Source organism: Vigna umbellata, chromosome 9 (genome assembly GCF_029865625.1).
Source record: "Vigna umbellata cultivar VRB3 chromosome 9, Vumbellata_1.0, whole genome shotgun sequence".
Classification (NCBI taxonomy): Eukaryota; Viridiplantae; Streptophyta; class Magnoliopsida; order Fabales; family Fabaceae; genus Vigna; species Vigna umbellata.
In genome coordinates this window covers 37,241,635-37,254,396 of record NC_142173.1, presented here as the reverse complement: position 1 = coordinate 37,254,396, position 12,762 = coordinate 37,241,635, and the positions used below count along the sequence as shown (strand labels likewise).

At 25.4% G+C, this 12,762-nt stretch overlaps 1 protein-coding gene across 1 annotated transcript; it reads right to left on the bottom strand.

The window, feature by feature from the left end:
• Positions 1 to 5,502: 5,502 nt before the first annotated feature.
• Positions 5,503 to 6,495, bottom strand: LOC148193422 (F-box protein At5g49610-like). The gene has a single exon (XM_088099422.1). The coding sequence runs from the start codon at positions 6,493 to 6,495 to the stop codon at positions 5,503 to 5,505; it is 993 nt and encodes a 330-aa protein (XP_087955548.1).
• Positions 6,496 to 12,762: the final 6,267 nt, after the last annotated feature.

The window sequence follows — 12,762 nt, the reverse complement described above, 5'->3', positions numbered from 1 at the left end:
TCAAACAAACGAAATATTTGTTAAAATCTTTTTTAAAAAAAGTATAAAATAGAAAAAAGTAAATGTTTTTTATAAAAATACAACTTGATTAACTAATTTTATATTTATAATTTAAAATTTTTTAATAATAAAATAATCAAATTTCATTTATAAAAATTACTTTTATTTTTAAATATTTTACAGATCTTACAAACTTTATAAATAATCAATTATTTTAGAAAATTGTAGATTATATTATGTAATATGAAACTTTGTACTTTCACAAATATTTGATTATATTGATTTAAACTAATTTATCGATTATGTGCAAAACGTAATAATAGATTATGATTAATCACTTACAAAATATGTTTTTAAACTTTTTTTACACGGAGAACAGAATTAACAATTATTTTTCCCTACCTACAAAAGTTTTACCTATTTTCTCAAACAAGAGTTCTTGAATAATCATATTTCATAATTTAAAGAAATTTTATTGTTCCAGATGATGAATAAAAATTGAATACGTTTTTTTTTTTTGTAATTATTTTAAGAAATATTGATTTTTGGCTATAATTATTTTAAGGAAAATATGTCACTTTAAGTGATATTTTTTTCTTTTCTTCTCATTTCATTAAATTGTTATGCATCAATGTGGTGTGATTGTAAACGAGTGTTTTTAGTACTTTTTATTGAAGGAGATGTTTTAAGTGTAATTTTCATTTTAATTGTATAAGAGTTATTATAACTGAATCCAATGGAAGAATGTCATTATATATTTTGGTACACTATGTGTAAACAATATTTTTATTTTATATGATTTTATTTATTATATAAAAGTAAAATAATTAAACGTATTATGAATTTAGTAAATAATAATGTATTTATATGAAATTAAACATTCTAAATACTTACAATTTAATTTTATTTAAAAATAAAGCAATTGCTTCTTTTTTAATCTATATGGACAATTCTTCTTATTATGTTGTTAGTTTGTTTTTGTTTTTTCCTTTCTACTATATTTTTATTATATTATAATTTAAAAATATTATAAAAGGTAAAATACGAAGATATTTAGATTATTATGATGATGTTTTAGTTACGTGTTTAAAATTTTATAATTCAACTCCATAGCATCAAATACTATACGATAAATAAACAGTGTGACCACATCATGCAAATGCAAATTGTTGTAACACGACACTATCTAGTGAAAGCAAAAAAACACATTTTTTTAGTGATAAAGAAGGCGTGAAGATTGCTTTTCTTACAAATATTCGCATATCAGAGTCAACTATGCTCATCCATTCCTTCTTTAGTTATGTCATTTGTTTTCCTTTATTAAACAATGCAGTTATTTTATCCGTTTTGCTTTGATCTAAATAAATATATTTTTATCTAGATAAACTCATTTAATCAATAGTTATAAATTCTATATAAATATGTAAGGAAACATGTGATAATTGATATTAGATTATCGTCATTTTTAAAATTAAATATATTTTTAGTTCTTAAATTTAATGTATAATTGATATTAAATATAGTTTAATTCTTAAATCTTAAAAATAATAAATATAGTCTTTTTAATTTAATTTAGTATTCTTTTTACATATACGTTTTAATGTGATTTTTGAGTTTGTTTTGGACTATTTAACATGTTTAATATCAAATATTAACTAGAAAATAATAAATATTAATCCTTAAATCTTAAAAATAATAAATATAGTATTTTTAATTTAATTTAATATTTTTTTACATATTCGTTTTAATGTGATTTTTGAGTTTTTTTTAGACTATTGAACATGTTTAATATCAAATATTAACTAGAAACACAATTTAACACTTAAAATAAAATGTTAATACCATTAGATTAAAATGATTATATTGATTTATTTTTAAAGTTTGAAATTCAAAATGTATCAAAGTTTAAAACAGAAACGAATGATAATTTTATATAAAAATATATATTTAGCTTTTTATTTAATATTTTTGTTTCGATAAACTCGTTCCAAGTTCCAACACAATAGCACCAATCCTAATCATAAAGAAAAATAGGAGGTGAAGAAAGAAAAGCCTGTTATCTCGAGACCAAGCCCAATATCAGTTTCTAAAACACGGGCTTTAATTGAGAAGAACAGCAATCTGCAATGGGTGTTACTCCCTACACCACCACAACTTGCTTTCTCCACCACCCCATTCCTCTTTTACCCTTTTCTTTATTTTTTCATTCCTATTTTATCTTTATTAAAATTTTATGGTTAATATTATTTAAAATCTCATATCAACATTCATTTTCTTTATCATTCTTCCTTCTTTCATATGACAATTATTCCTCTTTTATTAAATTTTATGGTTTAATAATCTCAATAATTTATACATTTAAAATTTTATTTTATCGATAATCTATTATATATATATATATATATATATATATATATATATATATATAGATTATTACATGTATATTAATATGATATTTTCTTATCATATTTAGTTTAATAATTTAAAATTTAGTTTCAGTTTTCATATTAAAAAAGAATAAAAATTATATCTTTTTATAAAACTAAATGACACATCCGTTCAACTCGCCTGCATGTAATAAGTTAAGTGAAATTTAACTTTTGAAATCGAATGGCAAATGAACCAAATTGGATTTGGCTACTAAATCATTAAATAATATTGATTTAGTTTAATGAGTGTAAGGCTGTAAACTTCTGACAAACAAACTGGGCCATTTTTTTTCAAATTATCTGAATAATTTATTTCAAATTGCAAATTTAAACTTCATATCAATGTACAAGGAAACATAAATTAAAATTGGAAAATTTAAACATGTATGCCTTAAAGTTACAGGTCATAAAAGAGAAAATAGAGATATGTTAAAGTAGTGCAGCTGTTATCAACATGTACGGGCAGTTCTTTTCCTTCACCGTCAGCAAAATCTAAAAAAATTGCCATAGCAGCAACTCTGTTTTTCACTTTATCCCGTTTTTTCTGCAGAAACAATTTTCGAAACAAGAGAGAGAGAGTTACAACGCTAATTGAAACGACCCAACCGTTAAACGACCCAACCGTTAAATATACAGGCAAAAAACGGAGGTCGGACATTCGTTTGGATCTCGACATCCGTTTCAGATTCAAACGGATGTCTGACCTCCGTTTTTCCTGGTTATCTTCTTCCTTTCTCCCAACACACGCACACAGCATAAAAAAAGCAGAGGAACAGCCCAGCACAGAGCAAAAATATATGCATTACATTTAAAAAAATTTTAAAAATATCATCATTAACCTTGTGGGAGAAAGCACCACCACACTTCACCGTCACACCACCGCCGCACCGCCGCACTGTCGCACCGTCGCACACCGCCCACCGCTGAAGGAGGAAGAAAACTTGTATGGAGGAAAAATGGAAGATGAGAATGATGGTGTTTGGGTGAGAATCTGAGAAGGTTGGGAAGGTGGGTGAAAAGGGGTAAAACTATAGATTTTAGGGTTAAAGTAAATAATTAAAATTAAAAAGTATAAAGATTATTTTTGTAATTATAAAAGGTTAGTCTTGTAATTCAGAAAATATATAATAGAATTGGGGAGGTGGAGGGAGAAAATGTGGTGGTAGAGGGAGTAACACCCATCTGCAATTAGCTGCGCCCAAAGTAATTGAAACATAAAATAGGATTGGTTACAAAATTGTCTATAATCTAGTGTGCTTCATCTTTGATGTTTCTCCACTCTCGTTATAACGTGCAATACTCCAAATTACGTTAGCAGATATTTTTTTTTTTAATTGTGTGAATTGGAAATATGATTTCTAAATTTGAAACTCTATTATGATGATATGGTATCCCATCTCATTAGATTCCATTGTCCCTTTTTTTTTCTTATTCATAGATTATTGAACTATCAAAATTAACATCCTAAAAAAATAATTCTAACCTATCCAAGTATATTTGAAACGAATATAAATTTAACCAAATAGAAATTTTCGAAAATAAATTATACTAAAGTATCTCATAATAACATTTCAAACAATTATAAACTACTTGAATATGTTGTAAGCAAATATAACTTTAAAACTTTACAGCAACCCATAACGTAAGTATGAAAATTTACTCATAATAAAAACCGAGGTCAGGTTATAAACTAAAATTCTAAGATTGAAGACATTACCTTTTCAGATCTATAAGTGCTCCATACAATATCTCATTATAGTAAAATCACAAAAATATTATTTTAACTTAACACTTTTTCAGAAAATGTTATCTGAAATCAAATCTGTTTTAGCAGCTACTCCTTTTTTTCAAATGAATAATAATACTTTGACAATATTTTTTAACAACATTTTAACATTATTCTATAATCAATTATAATAATTATAAACACCAACATGAACCAATCATATAATAACTGTGTTAAAATGTTATTAAAAAAATGTTGTCAAAGTATTATTATTTTTTTTAAAATTCTTAGAAAAATAGATTTAGTTGCTTATCAAGTTTTTTCAAAGTGTATTTAATGTGTCATAAAGAATATATATATATATATATATATATATATATATATATATATATATATATATATATATATATATATATATATATGATCAATTTATCTAATAAGACCTGATAATTAAAGAATAATTTTACATGTAATTTTTATACAAATTATGAACAAAGGTAAAGACACTGAGAAACAAATAAATTTCGTTAGGAAAAATCATTTAAGATGAAAATACCATGTGAGAATGACAAGAATAAAAATATATATCTTATTTATTTTAATCAATAAATAATTTTGAAGACGAAATTTTTTGTAAGTAAAAAAGAATTGTAACATAATTTGTTTTTTAAATACAATACCTTTAATATACAATGTATTAGAATTATAATATTCATAGTTTTTTATTGTAAGAAATATATATATTTTTTGTTGTAAGAAAAAAAAAAAAAATATATATATATATATATATATTAATAGTATATATATAATATTTATTAATAGTAATATTAATAAATATATTAATATTATGAATATTATATATATATATATATATATATTGAAAAGATGTATTAATTATATTATAAATATATTATTTATATTTTTGACAGCATATAATATAATCTATATAGTATAAAGTATTTTCAGAGTATTAACATCCATTTTTAGAACTTGATTGATGGAGCGCATTAAAGCAATAAAATTGAAATCTCAAAGGAAAAAAAAAGATGTATTCAAAACAAAAGATAATATTTTATTTAAAGAAGAATGTGAACTTTGAAAATTGTGGTCAACAATTTTTACGGGTTGAATTTGAAATAAAATTCAGATAAAATATATTCAAAAGTTATCATAAGCAGAAACGTAACAGAAAAAAAACACATTGCATCATATCAATATGAACCTATAAGAATCAAAATTAAAATAATAGAAATTATACAAAATTGAACTCCTTAGAAGAAATTATAACAAAAAAAGTTATACAAATTAACAAAGTGAAATTATTAACGAGAAAAAAAATGAAAATTATTACAGATGTATAGGTAGAGATACATTTTTGGTTCCAATCTCACACTTGCACAAGGTATCCTTGAAAGGAGTGAAGCGCAAAAAGTTGAACTGAGATTCATGATTCCAAAATCTATGAATTCTTTTATCCCTCAACCCATATACGTAAACCTTGTTCTGCGTAGCAAACACCAAAAGTTGTCCATTTAATACTATAAAACTTTTTACTGTTATTTGAGAAGAATCATTCTCCAGCAGTCCCATTGCCCTCACTCTTATCTTTAAAATCCTTCTCCACAGACTTGTTTCATACTTTGTCAAAACCCATACAGTAAATACTTTCTTTCTCAATCTCACCAAACAGATAGATTGATCTGAATCAGTCGCTTTTCCCCATTTGAAAATTCCCATTTTACAGCTTTTATCATGAGAACCCTTTCTTGCTTCTTTGGGCACCCTCAACAGTCTTGAGTTACCATCCTCAAAATTGTATGACATGATGTAGGGTCTAAAATAAGGGTTGTTTCTTGTTAAGTAAGGAGAACAATCTGATATGACGTGAATAACTCCTTTGTGGTGCACAGGCATATCAAATCTTAAATTTCTACTACCAGTGGAAAATCTTTCTCTTGCTTTCCACACTCCCTCCTTATACACTTTACAGTCAAAATCTGAACTCCACTCATCTAAATTATCAATAAAGTGATATATCATAATATTATTATCAGAGTCACTTACAAAACCAATCTTATCATCATAAAAACTGTTATTTTGAAGGTGTTCATGAGTTGGAATACGTAAGCAAGATTTTGTTACTGGGTTGATGATGAAAATCTTTACGTCATTCTCACTTGCCACAGAACAAAGAACCAAGCCATTGCTTGAACATAAAATCTTGATGCTCTTGGAAAAATATCTTACAACATTTTTAGACACACCTGATGATGATTCTTCTCCAGGCAAGGGGTGAAATTCAACTGGAAGATTGCACCATCGAGTTGCATCGATGGACATTTCTGGTTGAATGAAAAAACAAGTGTCATCCCTTAACTGATGCATGTTGAACTTGCTTCGATGCAAAATAAGTTTCTTTTGGAAACCTTTGAAAATAACGTGCATGTAGACATGAATTTGTATATGGCTTTTGCAGGTAATCTAGACAATATCTCAGAGAAATTGTCACGAGACAAACTCATTGTGAAGAGAATTATCTTATCACACAGAAAATAGTTCCAATATATGAAAGAAGAATGGAGATAGCAAAAGAAAAATACAAATGTCCCTCTTAAAACTAATATTTATATAACAATTTTGTTTATCTGTAATATCTCTAATCTTTTATCTCCAACCCATTTAAATTTCAAAAATATATATAGGTTTATAATATCTCTAATCTATTTAAATTTGAATATTCACTTATGTACATAAATTTATAATATCTCCGATAATATTTTATGTGAAATCTTAATATATTTTCTCCTTGTTATGCATTTGTGTAAAAAATAATTGTGTATATTTTTCCATTATCATTTTGTTCTAGATAAATAATAACTGTAAATAAATAAAAATGGTGTTATAAACACAACACTGATAAAATAAAAATAATAATAGTAATAAATTAATTCTGTTACAAATAAAATAATAATAATAATAAACAATAAAAATATACGAATAATAATAATAAACAATAAAAATATACGAATAATAAGAGGTAAAAAATGTACAATATTAATTGAAATAAATTTAATTAAATCATAAGATTTAATCTTCAAATATTATCCTATTAATAATAGTAATTCTTATTTATAATTAAAGTTCAATCTCCATTAACATAAAATGTATTTGTCCATATTTCCTCAAATAGTTTTACACATTTTGCTTACCAATCAAATATTTTAATACGTTTTAAATATATGAAATCACTAGTTACGAAATTTAATTGAATTGAAATATTTCAGAAGGCTAAAGAATAAAAAAATTAAAAATATTCAATATATTAATTTTAAAATAAATTTTAAATCATGTTAATTTGATATTAGTATTTTGCCTATTTTAATGGACATAATATTAAGTAATATTTTTATCATATTAAGAATTATTTTCATGACAAAAACGAAACTTAATAATGAACCCAGATGTAAACTTTTGAGCTGTAAAATGATTGTCGAATATAAATTAAAAAGAAAACGTTAACTGAAGAATTACATTTTTTAAATAAATCATGAACACTTTTTATATGTAAGATAAATATATATTCACAGTAATTTTGTTTATTATAATCATTATAATATTTATCAAGTAAACCTTTCAAATTAAAAAAATAATTATATATATATATATAGTATATATTCAGAATAATTTGTCTATTATAAGATTCGTTTCTAGAATTTGATTGATGTAGCATGATGCAATTAATGCAATAAAATTGAAATCTCTAACGAAAAAAAAAAATTCAAAACAAAAGATAATATTTTATTTAAAGAAGATTTTGAACTTTGAAATATTTTGTCAAAATTTTTACTAATTGAATTCGAAATAGAATTCAGATAAAATATACTCCTAAGTTATCATTAATACAAACAATATTAACCAATAAGAATCAGAATTAAAAAAAATTATAACAATATAATTTGAATTAAAATTCCAAAAAAAGATGTTATATAAATTAATAAAGTGAAATTGTTAATGAAAAAAAGAATCTAAAAGTATTAAACATGTACAAGTAAAGATAAATTTTTAGTTCCAATACCACATTTATACACAGTATATAGTAAAGCACAAGAAAGAAAAGAGAGCAAAAGTACAAATATTCCTCTTAAAATTTTTAGTTGTTTAACAATATTTTTAATATTTTTTTATTTGTAATATCTCTAATCTTTATCTTCATTATATTTAAATTTGAATATATACTTTATATATATATATATATATATATATATATATATATATATATATATATGAATTTATAATATATTTAATCTTTTTATATTTTAATATTCACTTTATATATAAATTTGTAATATTTCTAATAATATTTTATGTGTATAAAAGAAAATTGTGTATATTTTGCATTAAATATATTGTGTAAGAAGATTTGTATAAATATATTAATAGTAATAACGACTGTGTAAAGTATTATTTTTCTTGTAACAGTAAAATTAGTTATTGTGTAAGAAGATTTGTCCTAAGACTGTTGTGACGATTGCATGCACATGTTGGTAGTTATATTGACGCAACTTATTAAAGTTAAATCAGAAAATATTTAGTGTATTTTCCCATGAAAGAAAAATAAGAAGTTGTAGCCTTTTCAAAAATAAACCAACTGTTTTAGCCTCTTCGGCTTATATTACGGTATACGATTTGGTTTTATCTATTAAAAATAGGTTTAACCATCATAATCTCAAATAAGTTCTTTATTTTTTTTTCTCAATTACGTTTTATTTTTTCAAAATTGGTATAATTAGAGTTCTACCATTAAATTAAAATAACGTTGTTACATCGTCGTAACATGATGACGATATTGTTTTAAATGATATAGAGTTTGTTATTTATTTTAGTGATTTTTACGTATAATTTTTTAATTTAAAAAATTTGGCAAAAATGAATTAAACTAAATAGTTTTGGAAATTAGATTTCATATACACTTGGGAAATTAGTTTAGTATCATATTAAATATTTTAATAAGATTAATATTGCTTTTTTTATTAAAATTGTTATTTCAACTGAAAAAAAAAGTACTTCTTTAATGAAAAGGTATTTATGATAAATTTGGTGAAATTCTTGTAAAAGATTATATCTAAATAGTATCTAAACAATAACAAAATCATTAAATAATTTTAAAAAAACATATAAATCACATAAATATAAAAAGATATTTAATTATTCTTGTTAATATAGGAAATATAAATACCAAGTTTTGTAGTAGGGTTAGGGGCTCACACCATTTAGGTGATAAAAGAGAAGAACAATACGAAAACTAACAACACAAAAAGTAAGGGTAACCTAGATGCAATAACAAATCATCATAAATTCAAGACATTTCATACATGAATCAGTTATAATATAAATCAAACCAAACATCTTAACATGCAATAATCTAGAATGGACTGTTCCGGACTTAGAATGAATGTTGAGCTTGTGATGGGTTGTGCACTTTTTATGGCTTCTATTGCTTTGCCGAGACATTGTCAAATGAGTTTCACCCTACTAGTATAAAAATCGCGTACAACGTCGAATATTTTGGGCTTTTAACGGCGAATTCGCGAACAACGTCATATCAGAAGACGTTAAATTTACATCGAATTTAAAAAATATACGACGCTAACTTAACGTCGAACTTTTGTCAATATTCGACGTTAACTTAATTTTTTTTAATTAATTGTGATCTTTTTTACAACTCTACGAGACCTGAAAAACAAAAAAAAAAACAAATTTCAGTTTTTGGTATTCTATAAAGCATGAACTATGAACGTGTAATGTACTATCAACAACAAACAATAATAACCAACAACAAACAAGTTCAATCAAACAACAACAACAAACAAGTTCAACTAAACCACAACAACAAACAAGTTGAACAAAAAAAAACAACAAACAAGTTTAACAAATAAGTTCTTCAAAACGAAAATGAAAACAAAAACTAACCTTCAAAAGGTAGGTTCGTCAGGAATAAAGTTTCGTCACAGTGAGAGAGAAAACATAATGCACCTATGAAGGAACAAGAGCACGAAAATAATCGGTTAAAACAAACAAAAATCATACATAAAGTAATTAATTAACATGCATTTGTATCAAATGAAAGAAAGATTACATGTGATGCTCGTCAAACTTCGTTCGAAAAAGTTTGAGAAGAGAAGAGGGTATCATGTGCTAAGATAAAGTGAATGAATTTTCAATCTCCCGCTCAAATTTTTATTGAATTCACTAACCTTTTGACGTCGAATTTAAAAGTCATTCAACGTTTTATATCATTTTACGTCAATTTACAATTCTAAACGACGTTTAATAATTGCATTTATTTACAAAAATGTCACCGCTCATTTTTAACGTTGGTTATTCAGTGGTTGGACGTTGAACGCGTGACATTATACGTTGTTTTGTACTAGTGACCCTACCACACTCACAAGGTTAGTTTGTTGCACGCCTTGGATCATACTGGAAGCACCCAAGACTAAGACCTCATGTTACTCTCATCCACATGTGTCAAACCTCTCTACTTGAGAATGAATGATTGTTAGAGTGTGAGGATAACCCCCAAGACTGAGCTCCCAGCATTCATACTAAATATACTTGAAACCATACCAAGAAGTTCCACCTTTTAACTAACCTTCATAACTTTGAAACCATTGATATCACTTCACCTTTACATTGAATCTATTTGAAACCATATATATATGTCCCTTCACTTTCACATTGCATAATATACCAATCACACCTTAAAGTATCAATGTAATTATCCTTCATTAAGAAAATAAGTGAAGAGAACACCAAACTCATCATCATCATATGACATACATAATCATATACATAACCTTGTTTCCAATTCATATTGTAAATCAATTCATACTTCACAATAAGTATTATAAATCAATCATTCAAACAATCACATACATTGAATACACCTTAAGAAGTATATAAAAACTTAGTTGAAAATATAATATTTTTGTTCAGCCACCAAGTATGCTCGCTCAGCTAAAATTGTCTGTCAGACCACTTGCTCAACCACCATGACTCGCCCTATGAATACAGAAACAATGGGTTTGGCTCGCTCAACGACTACACTCGCTTCAACTAGAAGTGTTATGCTCGCTCAACGGATATACTCGTTCAGCTAGACTGCATAAATCTACAACACCAAAACTGTAGAATTTGCATTATTTAACCACTCATGACCTATCTTATGCATCTTTTCCAACTTCTAAAACTCCTAGATTGTATTCTAAACTAAAATGAACCTAAACAAAGGTGTATCATCCAACTTAAACTAATTCTTAATTGTTTTACAACAAGATTTTAACTTAAAAACAACTAAAACCTCACCTTAGAGACTAAAATTTAATTCTGCAAGTTCTAGCTCATTTTTTATCAATTTAGGGACTTCTAACAAGTTAGAAATGACTTACCAATATCCTCTAAAATGACCATTTTGACACAGAACTTAAAATTCAAAATCTCACTAGTTCAAACTCCCAAAATATACTTGAACAACTTTGTAAATACTCAAAAAATGAATAGTACTTCCATTCTAACACACATATCATCTAATTCTCATCCCAAACAAATTACAAATGACCAAATAAAAGTCCTGAAACAATTGCTTCCTAACCCTAACACCTATTTCTCAAAGCCACCTATCAAAACCTCAATTTTTAACTTCACCACCCAAGTATTTGATTCCTCTTCCCCCAAACATTTTGAATTCTATTTCCAACATCAAAACAACTTCATATTACATCATTCAAGACAGTAAAGATATCCAATTTCATCATATCAAACATAGATCATACAATACATACACATTAATTGAACTAACATAGCATAATTACTCAAATTAATATTCAATCAAGCTAATAAGCAAACAACCACTAAACTTGCATGACAATTATAGTTAATGATAAGACATCTAGCTTCTCTTACCTTATACCGAAGTAACTGATCTCTATAAACATCGAACCCTTTCGTAGAGCTCAAAGAACTCTAAAAATGCTTACAAAACCCGAACAAAGATTAGAGAGAGTCCTTAAGACCTCTGATCAATAAAAAAAACTAGGAAAAGACATTACAATTCACATGCGACAAGAGATCATTAAGCATGATCTAAATTATGAACCAAAAAAAAAAGGAGTTGAAACTTACTTGTTATATTGAAGAAACTTACTTGCTATTGAAGAAACTGATCGGTAGTAACGTAAATCTCGTTGTCGTGGTCGTTTAGCTATCTCCTAATCGCCAAAGAGATGACTCAGGAGTCAGAATCTTAGAGAGAAGAGAGAGAACTCTAGAAGAGTAATTTTTAGAGAGATAATATTTTAAAATAATAAAACTCGTTTATAACAAAACTATTTATAAATAAATCACTTAAATGACTGAATCTCACTATTTTTAATATATCACCACTTCAAAAATACCATTTTCTAATATTTTACCTAAAGTATAATTAAAGAATAATTTTACATTTGATGTAATATGTTTATACCAATTATGGACAAAGGTAAAAGAAAAATGAAAAACAAATAAATTTCGTTAGGAAAAATCATTTAAATGAAATTACTAAAATGCTAA